Below are 22917 nucleotides of genomic sequence, written 5' to 3'. Positions count from 1 at the left end.
TATACCTTACTTTCCTTAACAACTTTCGTCTCCTACCTCAAATGTCTTTGAAATCTCATTTAGAATCATCAAATGTTATTTCTTACTTATCAAAACATTGTATACGTCGTGCCCTTCGTTAATCTATTCACTGTATGTTAACGAAAAATTTTCGGGGTGTAACAGATCTAATGGTGTTCTGTAAAGGAGACTTAGCCTCTATTAATAGAGTGATGGAAGCTACAAACATTTTAGTGCAGCCACTGGCCTAGTTGCAAACCTGGAGAAATCAAACATATTTCTAGCTGGAATGGATGATGACACTAAGGTAAGTACATTGGCAAGTACTGGTTTCTCAATAGGTACACTACCTATAAGATACCTAGGACTACCATTATCCTCTAAGAAGTGGAATAAAGTTGATTGTCATCAACTAGTGGATAAGATCACTAAAAGAATAACAAATGGCTACTCAAGGCAGCTTTCGTATGCAGGGAGGCTGCAGATTATCAATGCTGTCCTGTTCTCAATTTATAATTTTTGGTGTGCTATTTTCATCCTTCCACAAAGTGTATTGAAAGAAGTAGATAGGAAGTGTAGAGAATTCTTGTGGGGGTGTCAGGAGGGACAGAGGAAGGTGTCCTTGGTTGCGTGGGATAATGTATGCGTACCAAAAAAGTATGGGGGATTAAATATTAAAAGTTGTAGGATTTGGAACATAGTAGCGGTCGGTAAGTTGCTATGGCAACTGGCAAATAAAGAAGACATTCTATGGGTCAAGTGGGTCCATGAGATTTATATGAAGACAACTGATAACATTTGGGAACATTTTCCACCTCAAAATTGTAGCTGGTATTGGAGGAAGCTAAACTCTCTAAAGGAAGTGATGATGCATTGGTATCAGAATGATATATATACTCTGAATCCAACTGGTTCGTACTCTATGACTAATAGTTATCACGCGATGTTGGGCACACTACATAGACTTCATGAAGCTGAACTAATTTGGAGTTCAGTAATGATGCCTCGGCATAGGGTGCTGGTTTGGTTAGCTTATCAGGATAGACTATTCACCAACGAGAGATTACAAAGGCTGAACATTCCTATTGAAAATATTAATTGTTGCTTATGTGAGGAGTAATTTAAACACACACGATTTGTTCGCAGACCGTACGGGTATCGTGGTGAAAAATGAGTTGGCTAGATGGATAGGTGTGAATCTACCGAATATGACAACCAAGCAATGTTCGGGGTGGATTAAAGGAAGACACTGGAGACAATTCTGGAAGGAGACAGTGGCTGCCATGTATGGAGCAATAGTATACCACACCTGGCAAGCAAGAAATTGGAAGCAGTTTAGGCAAATAAGTGTTAATGCTGAGTTTACCGTCGTACAGATACAGAAGGAGTTGCAAGAGAGATTAAGATTAGTGGCTAGTTCTAGGAGGGCTAGGAACTGCCAAGTTCTGATCCATATGGTGTGTAATTAGTTTGAAATTTGCCTGTTGGCTTTGGTTTTTGGTAAGATCTATGAGGTCCAAATGTACTTAACACTCTTCCTAGAAGGTGGTTAAGACGCTGGATACTCTTAGTTTGTAAATATTTTGGTTTGGTATGGTAATAATTCACAGTTTATTGACAAAAAAAGAAATATCCACTAACCGCTTTTCGGCTTTGAAAAATATCTACTGTAATGGAGTTTGAAATTTCATAGTTATCCTTGGAGTTTCACTATGAAATTTGAAATAGCGATTTTGAAATTCCACAACAATCGCTATTTCAATTACTGATGCTGAAAAGTGGCTACTTTGTGAATTTTTACTCAAGAAAGAGCCAAAAGTGGTTATTTGTGAGTTTTAACCATGTTGGGCTCTGGCTGGAAAGACAGAACCGGTAGAAACTATAATAGGCTTTGGCTTTAACTGTAATACACGGGAAGAGTAAAACATTTTGGACTAAAATTGAGAAGAGCCCAACCCAACATTCTTCTCATATCTTGGGCTCACACTATCACCATTTACCTGTTTACCTACTTGGAACTTCAAGGTGAGTTGTGAATTTCTTTGCGTTTAACTTATTAAGCAAAAAAACATCTTAGTGAGATAGTAAATAATTCCTTATTTAGCAGGAAATTGCTAATCAAGGATTACAGGATATGTTGAACAGTGGTGGTGCAGTTGATCAGTATGAAGTCCACGATCCTCCAAAAATGCATTACTTTTGGAGAATCTGACATGCACTAGTCGACATTTTTGAAGAGTCCGAGTAACATAGTTCTCTGGCTTTACTCTCTTGTCACAAGTCTCAACCCCCTCCTCCCCACTCCAAAACCAAAGGGAAAAAAGTGACAGCTCTATAAGTAGGGTCTTTGCAATAAATTGTCCATAGAATAATATTTACCAAAAATCTCTGCAAGAACAAGCCCCGTTTACAAATCTGTGGAACCTAACTCTGTCCCTAACAATTATCTCTCTGTTGTATAATCTACTAATTATCTTTGTCACTTCATGGCAATCCCTACAGACCCTAAGGTTCTTCGCTATCCTAATCACTGTTGGTGCTTTTGTCTTCAAAAGGCCAAAAGCAATAGCTAACCTTTCGCTATGCTCACAAAGTGCAATCTCCTTCTCTTCATCACTCACATTGTGCAGTATAGTAGCAATCCAAGGTTCATGACCTTCCAAATGTACCCTTTGAGATATATCTCTGAGGACCTCCTTGATCTCCTCTGCTTCAGGATGTGACCAATCACCCATCACAAACTCGTGCACAAAACCGTCGACTTCAATGGAACTGCATCCTGGCAGAGCCTTAATACCTTTGTCTTTCATCTGTTTCCTCACGTGCCGCATATTCTCCCAGTCTGATACTGATGCATACAGACTAGAGAGTAGGATATAGTTCTCTGCATTGCAGGGCTCTAATTCAATGAGTTGCTGACCGAGAATTTCGCCTTTGTCCAAGATCTTGTTCTTTTTGCACCCAACAAGTAATGTACGCAATATTGCTGGACACAGGGCAAGTGGCATGGCTTCGACAAATGAATAAGCTTCATCAATTAAGTTTGAACGGCACAATAGATCTACCATGCAGCCATAGTGCTCTAAAGATGGCTCAATCCCGGAATCAATCATGCTTGCCCAATACCTTTTCCCTTCAGAAACTAGTCCACTATGAGCACATGCCATAAACACCCCAACTAGTGTCACATGGTTAGGTTCCACCTGAAAGAAAATTGTAAGAAAATATTATAGAGAAGCTGCTAACAGTCATTACATTGAAGTTTCACCATGCAATGATAGATTATAGTAAAAATTATGATACTACAATTCAATTCATCTGATTTTTACACAAACATTCAACACCAAGCCAAATAAGAACAAATTCATGCACTCTTTTAGCGGTCGTTTGGTTGCTGGTTAGAGTTATGCAGGATTTAGTTATTCATGTATTAGGTATTCCATCTTTTACCCTGCATAAAATAATGCATAGATTCCCTCATAACTTATATATGTATTAGTTATGCGGGATTGAAAACTAATAACAAAACATCGTATTTTGGTGTGCTGAATTTTCTACAAAGCAACTAAAAAGCTAATAAACATGTTATTAACTATGCTAGTTTTAATACATGAATAATTTCCTTCCTAACCAACAACCAAAACGACCCCTTAATGCTCTCTGTGTATCAAGATGGTAGCTTTTATACAATATTGTTTAATAAAATTGCATCTTACAGCATTATTCAAAATAATTGCATTACCTCAGCTTTGTTCATCCTGGAAAAGGTCACAAGTGCATATTCAGCGAGCCCATTTACTGCCAAGCCAACTATCATTGAGCTCCAAGCCTTTGCATCTTTAACAGGCATCGCTTCGAATACTTCTATCGCCTTCTCAATGAACCCACACTTTGCATACATATTAACAAGCGCAGTACTAACCTCAAGATCATTCTCAATCGATCTCTTATCAATATACGCGTGCACCCACCTCCCCAAATCTAATGCCCCAGACATAGCACACGCCGAAATCACACTCACCATCGTCACCTTATCGGGCAAAACACCCGTCTTCTGCATTTCCCTAAACAAACTAAAACACTCATTAACCATCCCTAATCTCGAATACCCACTAATCATGGCGCTCCAGGCAACCACATTTCTCTCAGGAATTTCATCGAACACCTTCTCTGCAAACCCAATTTCCTCACATTTCGCGTATAAATTCAACAACGAAGTCTGAACAAATGGGCTCGCTCCAAATCCAGATTGCACAACATGTTTATGCACTTGTTGTCCCTCATTAAACGCAGTCAAAATCGAACACGACTTTAAAACAAAGGCAAAAGTAAAAGTATTCGCTTTCGGGTAATTTTTCCTCAGCAATTTCTTGAAAATGAAAAGGGGTTCGTTAGATTGGACTTGTGATTCAAGAAAACCTCTAATGAGTGAATTATAAGAAAATATACCAGGGTTTGGGATTTGTGTAAGGACGCGTTTGGCGTAATTGAGGCTGCCATTGGGTGAAAGTGCTGCAAAAGTGAGAACTTTGGAGAGAATGAAAGAGATTGTTGGAAGTGGAAGAAATGAATGAGTTATTATAGTGGCATGGATTTGATTGAGGATTCTTAAATTTGGACATTTTTGAATGAGTGAAACGAGTCTTTCTTCTACTTCTTCCAGCTCTTCTAACTTGCTTAAAATCTTAACAACGGAGTATTGCCTTTCTTTTACAATGGAGATTGATGTATTGTAGGATAAACTTGGTAGTTGCAGCAACTGATTATTGGAACTGAGTGACACTTTTTTGGAGGCTAATCAAGAATTTGAAATTAGCGGGTAGAGCCAACTTATACACCTATCAACAATTTTTAAATGGAAAAGGGTCAAATATACTTCTCTACTTTGTTTTATTAGCTAACTTTATCCTCGTTAGTGAAAGTAAACAAAAATATCTCTACTGTTTATAAAGTTCACACTTATACCCCTATTTGAATGAAAACCCCCAAATCCTCTTAAATTACCCAATTTCAAAAAAATTACTCACATTCTTTGTTGACCCGCCCCGACCTGCCTATCATCATCAAGCTTCTTTCATGGATAAAAAAAGAAAGAAGCAAAAACACACACCCAAATGATAAACCCCAAAATCCATTTCACCTTTAAAACTCTTACCTTGATAAACCAAGGCAAGGTTTGGGTCGCGTGTATGCCGGACCCAGCATACACTTGTTAAGGAATTACCAAAGTTATGCTGGACCCAGCATACACTTGTTAAGGAATTACCAAAGTTATGCATACTAAACCCCAAAAGAAAATTTCAAAATGGATTATTAAGCCGCTAATAGTCAATACAACAAAGTTTTACCCTCCAATTATAGATTACAGATAAATAGATAAAATACTACAACTCAATTCATCTGATTTTTCCGAAAACATTCAACACTTAAGCCTAATAAGAACAGAGTCATGCACTCTTTTAGGGGTAGTTTGATTGCTGGTTAGAGTAATGCAGGATCTAGTCATTCATGTATTAGTTATTCCCTCTTCTGTCTTGCATAACTTGTATTTAAAAGTTATGCGGGATTGTCAACTGATAACCAAACACCGTACTTAGTGTGCTGAATTTTATTCATAGCAACTAAAATACTACCAAACTATAATGGTTTTACTACATGAATAATTTACTTCCTAACCAGCAACCAAACGACCCCTTAATGTTTTATGTGCATCAAGACGATAACTTTTAAATGATTTCGTATGAAAAATTGCATCTTACAGCATTGTTCATAATAATTGCATTACCTCAGCTTTGTTCATCCTGGAAAAGGTCACAAGTGCACATTCAGCGAGCCCATTTACTGCCAAGCCAACTATCATTGAGCTCCAAGCCTTTGCATCTTTAACAGGCATTGCTTCGAATACTTCTATCGCCTTCTCAATGAACCCACACTTTGCATACATATTAACAAGCGCGGTACTAAGCTCAAGATCATTCTCAATCGATCTCTTATCAATATCTGCGATGCACCCACCTCCCAAATCTAATGCCCCAGACATAGCACCGCCCCGAAATCACACTAACCATCGTCACCTTATCGGGCAAAACACCCGTCTTCTGCATTTCCCTAAACAAACTAAAACACTCATTAACCATCCCTAATCTCGAATACCCACTAATCATTGCGCTCCAAGCAACCAGATTTCTCTCAGGAATTTCATCGAACACCTTCTCTGCAAATCCAATTTCCTCACATTTCGCGTATAAATTCAACAACGAAGTCTGAACAAATGGGCTCGCTCCAAATCCAGATTGCACAACATGTTTATGCACCTGTTGTCCCTCATTAAACGCAGTCAAAATCGAACACGACTTCAAAACAAATGCAAAAGTAAAAGTATTCGCTTTCGGGTAATTTTTCCTCAGCAATTTCTTGAAAATGAAAAGGGGTTCATGAGATTGCACTTGTGATTCAAGAAAACCTCTAATGAGTGAATTATAAGAAAATATACCAGGGTTTGAGATTTGTGTAAGGACGCGTTTGGCGTAATTGAGGTTGCCATTGGGTGAAAGTGCTGCAAAAGTGAGAACTTTGGAGAGAATGAAAGAGATTGTTGGAAGTGGAAGAAATGAATGAGTTATTATAGTGGCATGGATTTGATTGAGGATTCTTAGATTTGGACATTTTTGAACAAGTGAAACGAGTTTTTCTTCAACTTCTTCCAGCTCTTCAAACTTGCTTAAAATTTTAACAACGGAGTATTTTCTTTTACAATGGAGATTGATGTATTGTAGGATAATAAACTTGGTAGTTGCAGCAACTGATTATTGGAACTGAGTGACACTTTTTTGGAGGCTAATCAAGAATTTGAAATTAGTGGATAGAGCCAACTTATACACCTATCAACATTTTTTAAAGGAAAAGGGTCAATATCATCTCTCTTTTATTTTATTAGCTAAAGTAAATAAAAAATATTCTAGCAGCATAATGTTACACTTATACCTTTATTTGAATGGAAATTAAAATCCTCTTAAATTACCCAATTTCAAAAAATTACTCACATTCTTGTTGACCCGCCCCGACTCTTATCATCATCAAGTTTCTTTCATGGATAAAAAAAGAAAGAAGCAAAAACACACACCCAAATGATAAACCACAAAATCCATTTCACCTTTAAAACTCTTACCTTGATAAACCACAAAATCCATTTGAATAATTGTGGTACCCAAAAATCAAATGCTTAATTGTGGAACTTGTGATTTAAGAATAACCACGAGATAAGCCTAAGATCAATTTAAACTCTGGCATTCTACAAGTATAAATGTATAATGAAATTAATTTCATTCCTCAACTAATATGGTAGACTAATTCTTGTTGAAGAAGAGCTTTTTAATGAAAAAATTGAGCTTTTGAGCAAAGTAAGCTAATCAACGTATTTTTTTGTTATGGGGGTGGCTAAAGCTGATTCTTTTGGTACCAAACTGGTACTTTTCAATCATGCAGTTGTTTGCTTGTATCTAAATAAAAGTGTTTACTCATACTTATGGTTTATTTAAAGGCAATCAAGAAGAACTTCAGCCGCTTGTGAATATCTTTTGTAAATTTTTATCAACAAGAATCTGGATATTCGCTCAGCTGCCTGTAAAATTGGCTTTTAGGAATCACGTGCTTACTGGAATTTATGAAATAAATACTCGTTGAAACTAAATGTATGAAGCTGGTTGATCAGTACTTGTTCAATTCCTAGTAGAATGGTGCGCATTAAATTTGCGTTTTGCTGATCTTATAAATTGTGCTCCATAAATTAAATGTGTAGTTGTGGGAGTTGTAGAAGTCATTAAAACTGGAAACGTCCATTGCCCATGTTGTAAACTCTGGCATTATACAACCACAAAGAAATTGATCTCATTCCTCAACTAATCTCATTATACAACTAATCAAATGTGTTTTTGCTTCTTTCCTTTTTTCTCCATGAAAGAAGCTTGATGAAGATGATGATGATAGGCGGGTCGGGGCGGGTCAACAAATGAAGTGGGTAATTTTGTTGAAATCGGGTAATTTAAGATGATTTCGGGGTTTCCATCCAAATAGGAGTATAATTGTGAACTTTATAGATGGCAGGGGTATTTTTGTTCACTTTCGCTAACGGAGGGCATAGTTAGTTAATAAAACAAAGTAGAGGGGTATATTTGACCCGTTTCCCATTTTTAAAAAAGTAACTTACACAAATAACTACAATTTAGCTGCTTCTAACAAACCGTAGCTAGTATTTCCATATTTACAATTCATAGCTAGTTTTTAGGTATATCTCCGCGTATATTTGAATGTATTTGAATACACTGTTTAACCATGTACTGATATACATATGCATATAAATGAAACAAACAGCAAATAAAATAAAAAATTTAACTAATTTGGCAAACATACAGTCATAATTATAGTAAAGGTAAATATAGTCAAATACATGAGTGTATATAAATGTATATAATTGCAGTACATATACATATGTATATAAATACAAATACATATGTATTCAACCATTGCAGTACGTTGTCCAAAGCAATAATTCAAATACACCTTCATGTAACTCATTCAAAGCAAATATACATTCATATACATATATTTTTGGGAAAATAACCCTCTATGATTATTTAGGAAACATAATTACCTGAAATAGCCCATGTTTGTAAAGTTACCCGAAATGGCCCAATTTGTAGCCTCACTTCAAAAGCCTGTTGTAAATTTGTATGCTCACTACAATTGATTTTTTTTTGTATATTGTTGTATACAATTGAATTTTTACGGGATATAAACACCTCTTAGACGTTATTGTACACTCTATACATTATTATACACTTTTATACAAGGTTGATACATTGTCTACTCTAGATGTATAATATTGTATATTGTAAAAAAGTGGCTATACGGGGTGTAATTTAAAAATATGGCTTAGCACATTTAATTTTGTATGCTAGATTGTACATTATTGAGATTTCCCCTATATTTTTTGATGTATTTGAATGTATAAGAATTTGATACTAATTACTTATATCAAATTGATTACACAAAAATTTAATGTAATATAACTATTTAACTCGATATACATAGTGTATACAAAACGCTACATCATTTAAGGATACAAGACACTCCAGAATACAGCTGCATATAACTCGTTCAAAACCAAATACATTCAAATACATATATAAAACCGCATATAGCTACGAAATAAAAATTGAAATTCATTGTAGTTACGAAATGTAATTAAATTAAATAGTAGTTATACCATAAATACCTCTTAGAATTTAGCTATGCCATGTAAAATTTCCTTTTTAATATACGCACACATATATACGGTATAAACTTCTCCCTCCCGTTCATATTATATGATTTTTTTTTTAAAATTTATTTCAAAACAAATGATTTTTATATAATAAAAAAGTATTTTTTTCTTCAAATTTTACTCTTATATTAGATGAGGAACTTTAGATAACCAAAAGATCATATGTATGCTTCTAATGGTTCGTTAACTTCTAAGTTTATTCATCTAATAAATCACAATACAATAACCATTATGTCAATATAGAAAGATGCAAATTTTGATTAACGGTAATTTAGTGAAAAATACCTCTTATTTTTTAGACTGAATGATTTTTTTAAGAAGTGTGTCCAAACTAAAAGTATAATATAATATGTACCGAAAGAGTATACAGTATATCTAAGTTTGTATATCCACTGTTTATACGCTTAATTAAGGAATGAGATTTTCAACTGAAAAGGCTTCAATGGTGATATAGAAGATTCAGGCATAAAACCCAGACAACCTTAGGAGCCAGAGTCCACTTTTGGATATTAATATCCATCATTGGCATAATATAATTATATTCTTAACAAGCCCTTCGCGTGCGGGCTTGATTTTTTTTATTTTTTTTAATGGACCAAGCATGTGAAACTTTATTTTATTTTATTATGGGTGGCAATGAAATTCGATCCAAACCTTTATGCTACGATATCGTATAAAGAATGAATTTGAGGCTAACTAACCCCAGCTAACACATTATTTTCGATTATAAGGAGGCCAAACACCAATCCCACAACAGATGTGGGAGAATCAACAGCTCCCCCCCACTCCCCCAGGACTGGACATTTGGAGCGTGGACAATACAAGATGAGGGTCCAATATCAAGTAAACAATGAATTGAGATGAGCGTGACTCTAATACCATATTGAAGTGTGTGACTATCTCATTTAAAAGCTTAAATTGTTAGAGGGAGCACACTTTTAATATTTTCTCAACATCAGGTAAGAAATTTTAATAGACATTAATTAACAATTATATAAAAACCGTAACTAACTTACTGTACTTACTATTAAATTATAGGGATATATTAAGATTAAGGTATATAACTTATGTAATTTTTACTTGGCATAGCTTACTATGTTACTTATTTATGGAACATAACTATACTTTTTAATAATTAAGTTTAGTAGCTATAATATTATATTTTTACCACTTATAGCTACCCACTTTTCTACCAATTAACTTACCACTCCCCACACCCCTATTTTTTAGCTTCACACTTTCTCTCTCCCCCCTTTTCCTAAATATACACGTTTCTAACTCCCCATCTCCCCTAATTTCGTGCTTTTCAAATCAGTTTCTGATTTCTTTCACTTCCTTTTTTTACTCTATATTAACTTCTCATTAATTTCAACATTTTACCCCCAAAATTCAACTCTATTTCCTAAAATATGTAAGATTCTCTGTTATTTTTGCGTTTTAAACGACAAATATATATTTGAATTCATCTGTTGAAATATCAAATTCAAGTTGAGTTCATAATTGAGGTAACAACGTTTTCACTACAACTTTTTTATTTTTTTTATTTTTCTGAAATTTTTCTAAATATAGTCAAAATATATGAAAAATGTATATGAAATATAGTCAACAGAAACCATAATAAGTAATATTGAACATATTAATCAAAATATAATTAAAAAAATATAGCCAAAATATAGTCATAATTGAGTTCATAATTGAGATAGCAACGTTTTCACCACAACTTTTTTTTTCTGAAATTTTTCTAAATATAGTCAAAATATATGAAAAATATATCTTAAATATAGTCAACAGAAACCATAATAAGTAATATTGAATATAATAATCGAAATACAATTAAAAATATAGCCAAAATATTTATGAAAAACAACTAAAAAGTTGAAAAATATAAAAGTTGCAATTACATGGTAAAACGTGTAATTCAGTTGATGAACAAATCAAGCTTTGCATGATTTATGGAACATTAAAAAGAGATTTTTTTTAGTTATATTTTGGGAAAAAATATGAAGAGAGTTTTTGAATTCAAATTTTATGTGAATGATTAGATGTTGAATGAGATATGTGATTAGATATGGAAGAGAATAAGATTATGGAACATTAAAAAACGATTTCTATTTATTTGAAAAAGATTTTTTTCTCCCTTAAATAACATTATTTGCTCAACAATTCCGTGTATTTAGTCTATATTTTAGCTATATTTATGTGACGGGATATAATAAACTTATAGTTATAACTTGTTAGAAGTAGCTAAAAGATAGCTATTTGTGAAAATTTTACATAACTTAAATCCTAGAAGTAACCATACATAACTTGGACTTCAATGTTGAGCTAGTAGAATTCGCCCAATGGGCTAAAATTATTTCTCAGCCCAAATGTACAGGGTTGGAAGTCGGATTAAGTCTTAATTGGAGTAATATTGTCGTGTTTACTAGTTTTAGGGTCCTAAAATGGAAGAAGTGAAATCATGTAGCCGCTTGTTGCAGCCCAATTTAAAATATATTCAGTTTTTAAAAAACTATTTAAAATTTAGCCAATTTGAATAAACTTCAGACTACATCTATTGTTGCTGGTACTTCTTCTTGAAGATTTGAAGTTGCACTCTGTTGAGACTTGAGACCTAACTTCATACACGAGGATCTGAAAATTTGGAAAATGTGATAAAGGACAAAACGAAATAAGAATATTGTTAAGATAATGGACCGTGAACCTAATGTGGTAACTCAACACGATCTTCTGTACGCTTAGGATTTGAACATGTGGAGCATGGACAATATTGGGGTTTTTTTTTGGGGGGGGGGGGGGCAATCAACATCAAGTAAAATATAAATTGGGATGAACCTGATATCATGTTAAGAAAATGAACCTTGGGCCTAACCCAACATCGAAAGCTAGCTCAAGAGGTGAGCATTCGAAGACCTCACATCCGTGGATAAGGAAAGCGAACTTCTTTATATGATCTTGGGAAATGCTCACCTCTTAAATTAGCTTTTCGGGATTGAGTTAGATATAATATCTATTTTCTTAACGTATATGGTAAAATAACATTATGTCATACATAACAATGAAGAACCAAACTCCCCATATATAATTGTTATCCAAAATGGTGGTATTTTAGGACAAGGGTGACGATTGATGAATGAAATTAATTGGTTCTCAACTTTAACAGTGTTTAGTTACATTCATCGAATGTTTGGGCGAAAAATTACGGTTTTGGTTGACTCTGAGTACATTATCAAATTCCTAGAACGTCACAAATTTCTGACCAAGCAAACAGAATTTGGTCTAAACGAAACAAATGTTGCTCTCTAATCCATTGTGACAGATATGTGAACGAGTTTAAACTTAACGAATTAACAGCAGAAAATAATTTTATAGGTAATCGTTCAAAAAAATGAGATTTATAACCTTAAAAACAAGACATATTAGTTGTTATAATAAGTTAAAATATACTCCCTTCATTTCAGTTTATGTGAACCTTTTCGGAGTACGAGGGTCAAACTTTATAACTTTGACCCTCAATTTTGACATAGATTTTTCAAGTTTGTAAAAATAAAATTTATATATTTAGAAACTACATAAAAAATACTATAAGTTATGATAACTTATAATTCAAACAATTTTGGAAAAGTATAAGGCAAACGTGCTCAAAAAATCACCTCGTAGACTCACCAAATAGTAATAGGTTCACGTAAATTGAAACAAAGGGAGTATAATATTGAAAAAAAATATAAATTAAATATTCCATTGTGAACATATCTTAAACTTTAAGCTTGGTTGAAGTTATTATAACCCTCACTTAAATAAATTGCTAATGTCACAGAAAGCTGTTATATCTATTATTCCAATCTTTGCTTGCTGCCATAAATTTTGTCTATCTAGGAAATGAAACTACTTGTCTGAGGATGCTCAATCATTGGTAACAAATGTAGCTTCGAGATGTTTTGGTACCAGAAAAACATACAGGGATATGATGTAAGTTCAAGGAAAAATATATGTTGGAATGATAAAGAAGTTCTTGATTTCATCATTAAGTTGTCATTTCGCAGTAAATATTGATTGCTTTTTGCTTAAAACTAAATTATAGTGTCCATGCATTGCGGTAGAGTCCAATGTCAGGAGGAAAGAAATAACATAAGGATATCTTGAGACATATCCATACAAAATTACCAATATACAATAAAAATTACAAATATATATATACATGCATACACACACACACATGACACACCCGTTTGGCGCAACTGAGGCTGCCATTGAGAGAACTAGGCAGCAAAAGTGAGAACTTTGGAGAGACCGGAGGAGATTACATTGTTGGAGGCGGAAGAAATGAATGAGTGATAATATGGGCCTGGATTTGATTGAGGATTCTTAGATTTGGACATTTTTGAACAAGCGATCAAACGAGTTTTTCTTCTACTTCTTCCAGCTCTTCCAACTCAGCCTAAAATCTTCTTTGCTTTTGCACTGGAGACTGATATATTTTGTATGATGAACTTGGTAGCTGCACCAACTGATTACTTGGTAGCTGGAATTGAGTGACACTATTTGGATTTTAGAGGCTAATCAAGAATTTGAAAATAGTGGTAGAGTCTAACATAGACACATTTCAACAATTTTTAAAACACGCACACACATATATACCATAATACCATATCAATTGTACGATCGGGTAGTTACACCAAACTAATGAATGTTGAAATATACATATTTATCACTTAACCATAGTTAACTAATGTATATTTTCACTTCATTTAATTTAATCACTTGAATATATATAGTAAGTTGCATTGATTTGGAGTAAACACTGGATGCAAATAAATATTTACCTTCATAATATAGTCTAAGGCCCCTTTTGAAGATGATTTGAAATTTGTGGTTTAGAACAAATCTTAGACATTTGTCTGACTGTAAATCATTTCATTAAGGTAAAAGGAGATTTTAAAGTTAAGTTATTTTTAATTATAGAAATGTAACATTATTTTTTACTTTTGAAATAGACTAAAAAGGAAAGTATGTTATATAAATTGGGACAGAGGGAGTATTCTTTATTCATTATTATTTTATCCAATCAGATTCTCTCAGCTTTTGTTTAAAGTACGAACAAAATTCTAAATTTTGCAGCAGTAATCGAAGAGTCACCTCGAAATGAAAGTGTGAAGACTTCTAGGCTAGAAGTTCTAGCTCATCGACTAGTTATAAAGGCGGGGTACTTGATTGTAAAATTTAGAACAAAGATAAAGAACAAAATGAAACAAGGATTTGGTGTAATAGTACTCCATCTGTTCAATTTATGTGAACCTATTTCTTTATTAGTCCGTGCCGAAAAGAATGCCACTTTCTATATTTGGAAACACTTTACATTTATGCAATGATTTATATAGCCACACAAAATATATGTGACTCATTTAGGACCACAAGTTTAAAGGTCTTCTCTTCTTTCTTAAACTCCATGCTCAGTCAAATGAGGTCACATATATTGAAACGGAGGGAGTATATATATATTTTTTTATTATTATTTTAATGATTCTATCTAACTAGCTTATCTTCCAACAAATAATTGTTATCAAAAATGGTTGTATTTTAGGACAAGGGTGAGGACTGATGAATGAATTTGGTTCTTAAATTTAATAATGTTTTGTTCCGTTCATTGAATTTTAGGCCGAACATATACGGTTTTGGTTGACTCCTAGTTAACATATACGGTTTTGGTTGACTCCTAGTACATAATTAAACTACTACCATCCATACTCACATTTTTCTGACCAAGCAAACAGAACGTGGTCTAAGCGAAACAAAAGTTACATGCTTTCTTATCCATTGAACACCGGGAAAATTTGATGGAAAAAAAAAAAAAAAAAAAAGAACGTACAGGAAAAATATAATGTTATTGTAAATGTCACGAGAAATGGACTCACTCTACAAATAACTATTCGTACTCAATATTTATATTAAATCAGTATAATCATAATTATATGCTCACTGTATAAAATAATTTTTACACCACTAAAAAAAATTGTTAGAAAAAAATAAAGAGCATCTTTGAAGAAGTGTTCCTCATGGTCACGAAGATTAGACAAAGCTCTCTTTTTCAGTATACAAGGAATTGTGTTTTAATTGACTATTAAAGAGATAGAAAAAGAGAGTAAGTTTTTGCACATGAAAAATAGGCCGGAAGGATGGTGGATTTTGTACGTGAGGCATAATCCAAATCTGATTTTTAAAAAGAATATTTTTATTCTTTTGAGCTTATTATCAGAAAAAGTTCAAATTATCTCTTACCAAAATATGTCCAGATACATTTTCTTGAGATTAAGTGCGACTTAACTCCATATAATGATCACAGAAATACACCTACACTAGGTGAAGTATTCTTAAAGTTAATGTCATTGAAAATAAAGTATTTCTGTGATAGTTTCAATATTTTTTACAATCTCATTTAAGATAACTATACGTAATTGTTCATAAAAAGTGAGATTGATTTGTCGAAAAATAAGTTTTTTTTTACCCCTTTCCCAGGAGCTCTCCTTTTTGCTCCATCAGTCCACTGATGACTCGAACCCACAAAGTTCAGGTTTTAGAAGTGGAGAATGCTTACCATCTGAGTAACCCTTCTTGTCTCTTGAAAAATAAGGTGTAATATGTGATAATAGGTTAAAATATAAAGTTAAAAAAAATATACTCTATCAATAGTTAGATATTCCAATGTGAACATATCTTAAACTTCGAGCTTGGTGGAAGTTATTATCTTCCCTTAACTAACAAAAAGCTGTTGTAGGAGTAATTCTTTCCAATCTTTGCTTCCTCCCATAATTTTTTGTCTATCTACGAAAAGAAACTTCGCACTATTAAAAAAAATCTCTATTTTCCCATTGAAAAACGTTCAGTGGCTATTTCTTACTGAATCTTGGTTGGAAAAACCTAAATAATAGTTTTTTTACACGAAATAATTAGGAAGTTTCCCAGTGTTTCAATGGGAACTTGTTTCCTACATACCATGCGTTTTTTCAGTGAGCTGGTTTGGTGGGAATGAGGTGGGAAAATCATCTTCTATAGCACAAATTTCCCACTGAATGCCGGTGGGAAAAACCTTTGTTTCTAGTAGTGACGTGTCGCAGGATGCTCGCATGCTCGATTCTTGACAACACATGTAGCATTGAGATGTTTTATTACCAGAAAACATATCAGGATATGATGTAATTAAGTTGAAGGCATTTATGTTGGAACGATAAACAAGTTCTTGGTTATCATCATTAAGTTGTCATTTCGCAGCAATTTTACTTTTACTTGCGTAATGCTCAATTCAAGTGTCCATGCATTGCGGTAGTGTCCAATGTCATGAAGATAGAGATAACATATATAACTATATAAGGAGATGTAGGGTATATCCATGCGGTACTAGATTTCCATGCGGTACTAGATTAAAATAATATATATTTAAATTATATACACTAATAATGTAAAAGAAATTATTCACACTATTAGTGTACAACAACAACATACCCAATTGAATCCCACAATGTGGGGTCTGGAGAGGGTAAAGTGTACGCAGACCTTACCCCCACCTTGGAAGGTAGGGAGGTCAAGTTTCCGAAAGACCGACTCGAAAACTAGGGAAAACCAGGGAAAAGAGTCAGATACGGACAAGCAAATCAAAGCAATGAGAAAATGAGAAATAACAAGAGGAAGGAAGTCATGATAAAACAACAAAGATAGACAAGACCTAACATATAGAAGCAGGATAATAATACTCCTAATACGGGAAAGAAAACCTCGCGGCCCCCCACTAGCCCTCTACCCTGATACTCGACCTCCAGCCCCTCCTATCACCTGTGATGTCCTCGGTAAGCTGAAGTAGCGTCATATCCTGCCGAATCACCTCTCCCCAGGCCTTCTTGGGCCTACCCCTCCCTCTCTTCAGGCCCACCATTGCCATCCTCTCACACCTCGTCACTGGCGCATCAACGCATCTCCATTGCATATGGCCGAACCATCTCAACCTCCCTTCCCGCATCTTATCCACCACAGAAGCCACATCCATCTTGTCCCGAATCACTTCATTTCGAATCCTATCTCTCCTGGTATGCCCGCACATCCATATTAGCATCCGCATCTCTGCTACCTTCATCTTCTGGACATGAGCTTTCTTAACTGGCCAGCATTCCGTCCCATACAATATAGTCAGTCTAACCACCACTTTGTAGAACTTTCCCTTTAGTATAGGCGGCACTTTCTTATCGCACAACACCCCTGATGCAAGCTTCCATTTCATCCATCCTGCTCCAATACGATGTGTGACATCGTCGTCAATCTCGCCAATCCCTTGGATGGTCGATCCTAAGTACTTGAAACTTTCTTTCTTCGGGATGACATGAGTATCCAGCTGCACGTCCTCGTCCTCTACCTGACTCACATCACTGAACTTGCACTCTAAGTACTCTGTCTTAGTCCTGCTTAACTTGAAACCCTTCGACTCTAGAGTCTGTCGCCAAACCTCCAGTCTCGCGTTAACACTGCTCCGCGACTCATCAATAAGCACAATGTCATCTGCAAACAACATGCACCACGACACCTCTCCTTGAATGTGGCTTGTCAGTACGTCCATTGCCAAAGTAAACAAAAACGAGCTAAGCGCGGACCCCTGGTGCAGACCCATTGTGATTAGGAAGTATTCTGAGTCACTTCCAACCGTCTTCACCCGGTTCTTGGCTTCATCTTACATGTCCTTAATCGCTTTATTGTATACTACAAGAATACCTCTAGCTTCCAGACATCTCTACAAAGACCTCTCTTAGGACTTTGTCGTAAGCCTTCTCAAAAGCAACAAACAGCATGTGCAAGTCAGTCTTCTTATCCCTATATTGTTCCACCAACCTCCTCACAAGGTGAATAGCTTCTGTAGTCAAACGCCCCGGCATGAATTCCAACTGGTTCTCTGAAATAGATACTATCTTCCTCATCCTCGCTTCCACTATCTCCCAAAATTTCATCGTATGGCTCAACAGCTTGATACCCCTATAGTTGTTACGCATTCTGGATATCCCCCTTGTTTTTATACAACGAGATCATGGTGCTCCATCTCCACTCTTCAAGCATCTCCGATGTCCTAAAAATAACATTCAACAATCGCGTAAGCCACTCCAAGCCTCCCCTACCCGCATCCTTCCAAAATTCTATCGGTATTTCATCTGGCCCGGTCGCTCTCCCCATCCTCATATTCCGCATAACCCTCTCGACCTTTTCAACCTTGACCCGCTTGCAGTACCCAAAATCGTGGCGGCTCTCTGAGAGCTCCAATTATCCTAATACCATGTTTTGGTCCCCCTCTTCGTTCAAGAGTGTCCTCCACCAAAATTTCCTCTCCCTCGTCTTTGATACACTTCACTTGATCCAGGTACCGAGCCTTCCTCTCCCTCACTTTGGCCAGCCTGTACAACTTCTTGTTCCCGCCTTTTTTCCCCAATTCTTCATACAAGCGTCTAAAAGCAGCAGTCTTAGCCGCCATAACCGCTAACTTCGCCTTCTTCCTCGCCTTCTTATACTGCTTCCTATTAGCCCTTTTCTCCTCATCGTCTGTGCTCTCTACTAGCTTTAGATACGCTGCTTTCTTATCTTTCACTTTACCTTGTACCTCTTCGTTCCACCACCAGTCCCCTTTGTGTTTGCCAGAGTAACCCTTCGAGACCCCTAGCACCTCTCTTGCCCCTTCCCTGATGTTAGCAGCCGTCGCAGTCCACATAATACTCGTATCCCTGCTACTTCTCCAGGCTCCCAACGCCCTTCACCGCTCCCCCAGCTCATGGGCATTGACCTTGTTCAAAGCGTCCCACCTAATCTTAGGCTGACCCGATACAACTCTCTTTCTCCTCTTCCTTTTTATCTCCAGATCCATAACCAAGAGCCTATGTTGGGTCGTGAGGGTCTCGCTCAGGATAACCTTGCAATCCGCGTCTATCGCACTTTCGGGAGAGTAGGTAATCAATTTGTGTCTTGGCCCTCGTACTCCGAAAGGTGACCAAGTGCTCTTCCCTCTTCTGAAAACTAGAGTTCACTATCACCAAATCGAAAGCTCTCATGAAATCTAACAGCGTCGTACCTCTCTCATTCATATCCCCAAACCCGAAGCCTCCATGCACATCATCGTATCCCCTAGCCGACGTCTCGATGTGGCTATTGAAATTACCACCAAGAAAAAGCTTCTCTGAGTGCGAAAAACCCCTCACAACCTCGTCCAAATCCTCCCAGAATCGCCTTTTGATCTCCTCATCCTGGCCCGCTTGCGGTGCGTAAGCACTAACCACGTTTAAAGTATGCCCTCCAACTACTATTTTAATAATCATCAGCCTATCGCTCACCCTCCTGACCCCTACTACCAGATCACGGAGCTCTCTGTCAACCAGAATGCTAACTCCGTTCTTCTCCTGAGAACTATAACTTAAACCCATCTACATGCCGAGCCCTATCTCCCACCCATCTAGACTCCTGGACATATGCTATGTTGATTTTCCTCTTCTCAAGAATCTTATCTAACTCTAAAGACTTCCTCGTCAGGGTGCCAATGTTCCAAGACCCAATTCTCAGCCTAGCGGCTCCCTTTCCGCCCTTAACCCTCTTCCTACCTCCCACTCCCCGTCCCCTTCGAGGATATGACCTTAATCCACCATCATCCACCGTAGCCACTATAATAAAGTTCGAGCTAAGGTGGCACTAACACTATATAAGCAGAAAATAGAATGACAGGGAGTAGAAATACAGGCATAACTTCGCTAAAATGACGGAACACCAGAAAAATTAACTAAGCGTAGCTAGTGGTACCAACTCCAGGCTGGACAGAACCTGAATTAGCTGCTAAGTAGTGCTTCTGCTACTACCGAGACACTGTCGCTGGTTTCCTGTGCCGGAAAGTACTATTCATCAAAATTACTGTTCACCGAAAAGTATTGTTCACCGGCGAATGTCTGCTGCTCAGTTTCCATCTGTATTGCGGGACCACAAGAAAACCAAAAAAAGGGAAAAGAAAAGAGAAGGCTAGGGGGAAGAGAAATACCACACAAATTCTACAGTGGTGGTACGGATCTGCAGTGGTTGTGGAAAGAAGTAGAGGAAGAGAGAAAAAAGAGGAGAAGTAGTGCAGCGGGAGAAAAGGAGAGGAGAAGTAGTGCAGCAGGAGAAAAGGGGCGAGAGACAGAGAGATATATATATATATAAAGAGAGAGAGAGGAGAGGAGAGAGAGGTGCCGCCGACTTACACGGGCGACCTCCGGTGGTCACTGGCCGGAAATACTTTCAGGTCAGGTCAAAATAGTCTTATACCGTTGTGGGAAGAGAGAGGAGAGAGAAGAGAGAGGAGAGGATCATATTTCCATTCACACTATTAGTGTACTTTAATTCATTATGAAGAATTAGTTATTGTAACTTTTATCAGGTTACTGGTTACTAATTATTAGTTAGGATTAACTTGTAATTATTTTAATGGAAAAATGACTTAATAATACCTATTTAAGACTCTATATTACAAAACATAAGGATACTTTTCCTTATTTACAAAACATACCAACAAAATTACAAAGTATACCAGATTTGGGCTTAATAGGATACCCACGATTTTAGGCTTTTTTTAAGGAAGAAAATCTGATTTTAAATGTGGACTTAATTTTAGGATAGTTACCATTGAACTTGTTCTTCTTTTTAAAAATATTTCTCTCTCTCTCTCTCCCTCTATGATAGACACCATTTTCATACGGAATTCCATCTTCTCTCCTAGTATAAATTTTCAAACCGATATAACAAAGTATTTTTGATTGCTAACTTGTGTATTAATTGTATATAAAAATTGATTTGTAGCGTTTTGAGATATATATCATCATTGTGTGTTTTGAAAATCTGTATGAATTATATAGACTGTAGTTTTAAAAAATGTTAAAAACTAATATATGTATGAAATGTGTTGGAGTCTGCTATATGTCATTTTTTAGATATATGCGGCACAATGTGTATGAAATGCAAACAAATTCGATATCAATTAGTCTTAAAAATGTTGAAAACTGGTATGTGTATGAAATGTGGAATTAATTTGGTTTGTGTTAATCAGAAAACTTATTATACATATATATTTTCTCATAATCTATACATACTTTGATCAGATTTTATACAATTTATATGTACTTTATCATAATCACAATATACATACAACTTTTATACATATTTCATACATAAAAATTATAACGAATTTATACTTTTATACATATTGCATACAAAAATTAATATATATTTATTTTCTGGTGTATGAACTTTGTATGGAATCTGATTTGTATCAATTACAAGTTTATTATACATATTTCTCAAAATTTATACATACTTTGATTAGATTATATACAATTTATATGTACTTTATAATAATCAAAATACACAGACAATTTTATACATATTTCATATATAAAAATTATAAGAATCTATACAGTTATACATATTGCATACGAAAATTATACATATATGTTTTTTGATGTGTGAACTTTGTACATAAAAATTATCGATTATAATGGAATTTTTGAGTAAAAGTTGAAGAAAATTAGGTAACAATATCTCTTAATTTTGAATGGGAAGAGAAAAGTGGATAAAATAAGGAAGCACAAGTTGAAAAAAATCAGGGAACTATATCTCTAAATTTTGAATGGAGAGAGAAAAGTGGATAAAATAAGTAAAACGATTTCCTTACCTTATTTAATGTGTTTTAATTATTTGCTTCTTTTTAATTTATCTAATTCGTATAGATTTTATAACAAGTCTATTGATATATTTTGTAAACTGAAAAATATCGTCATGTTCTGTAAATATACCCCTTACCATGTACATATATGTTTTTTGCCCAATTTTAATTGTATAAATATTTTTTTCACTATCATGATTATCGAGTTTTTTTGCATGCAAAATTGATTAGTACTCTATAAGGCAAATTAGGCCCTTAATGATTCACGGTAAAGCCCATGCGGCATCACATTCTTTCTTTCTTGAAATATAATTATACACATATGAGGATAAATTAAAGCAGGATTTCCATTTAGAGAAGATTAATTAAATGTGACAAATTAAAACACGCAAACTGCCATATTGGTAATTCCTATTTCAAGATAAATTAAAGGCTTACTAAATAACACAACCAAACAAATAAAACCTGCTCCAGGGAAAGTTCTTGTGGTATAAAAAAAAAAAAAATCAAGTTATTCATGGCATGATCAAGGAAAACAAGAATTAGCGCTTTACTGAGAATCACACATTAATTAGAATGACACCATTATAAACATACTCCCTCCGTTCCAATTTGTTTGACACTTTTCGCTTTTTGAGAGTCAAACGAGTTGTCGTTTGACCGAAATTTTTTCATATGTCTATTAAATATTTTAAATTATTAATTATGGTGACTTATAACACTTTTTACGTAGTTTCAAATATGTAAATTTTATTTCAAAAAAATTAAAGATTTAATGTTCAAACACATGGTCAAAATTAAGAAATTTGACTCTCGAAAAACGAAAGGTATCAAACAAATGGGACAGAGGGAGTATATAGAATAAAGGTAAAGGGCAGATCCAATTAGATTTTCA

General features: G+C 35.1%; 3 protein-coding genes across 4 annotated transcripts; all 3 read right to left on the bottom strand.

Annotated features, from left to right (window-relative positions):
* Window positions 1-2112: 2112 nt before the first annotated feature.
* Window positions 2113-6712, bottom strand: LOC132049244 (putative pentatricopeptide repeat-containing protein At5g40405). 2 transcript variants are annotated; one of them, XM_059439970.1, is made up of 2 exons: window positions 5786-6712; window positions 2113-3203 (listed from the first exon to the last, which is right to left on the bottom strand). In XM_059439970.1, the coding sequence occupies exons 1-2, from the start codon at window positions 6038-6040 to the stop codon at window positions 2376-2378; spliced, it is 1083 nt and encodes a 360-aa protein (XP_059295953.1). In that variant the 5' UTR covers window positions 6041-6712; the 3' UTR covers window positions 2113-2375. The 2 variants fall into 2 exon arrangements, with proteins under 2 accessions (XP_059295953.1, XP_059295952.1); XM_059439969.1 differs by lacking the exon at window positions 5786-6712 and adding an exon at window positions 3743-4637.
* Window positions 6713-17102: 10390 nt separating this feature from the next.
* Window positions 17103-17588, bottom strand: LOC132050750 (uncharacterized). The gene has a single exon (XM_059442115.1). The coding sequence runs from the start codon at window positions 17586-17588 to the stop codon at window positions 17103-17105; it is 486 nt and encodes a 161-aa protein (XP_059298098.1).
* Window positions 17589-19218: 1630 nt separating this feature from the next.
* LOC132050749 (uncharacterized) lies at window positions 19219-19761 on the bottom strand. Its single transcript, XM_059442114.1, has one exon. The coding sequence runs from the start codon at window positions 19759-19761 to the stop codon at window positions 19219-19221; it is 543 nt and encodes a 180-aa protein (XP_059298097.1).
* Between the last annotated feature and the right edge of the window lie 3156 nt (window positions 19762-22917).

Source organism: Lycium ferocissimum, chromosome 3, assembly GCF_029784015.1.
Source record: "Lycium ferocissimum isolate CSIRO_LF1 chromosome 3, AGI_CSIRO_Lferr_CH_V1, whole genome shotgun sequence".
NCBI lineage: Eukaryota > Viridiplantae > Streptophyta > Magnoliopsida > Solanales > Solanaceae > Lycium > Lycium ferocissimum.
Note: the sequence above shows the minus strand (reverse complement) of the source record. Positions and strands in the feature narration are given on the sequence as shown.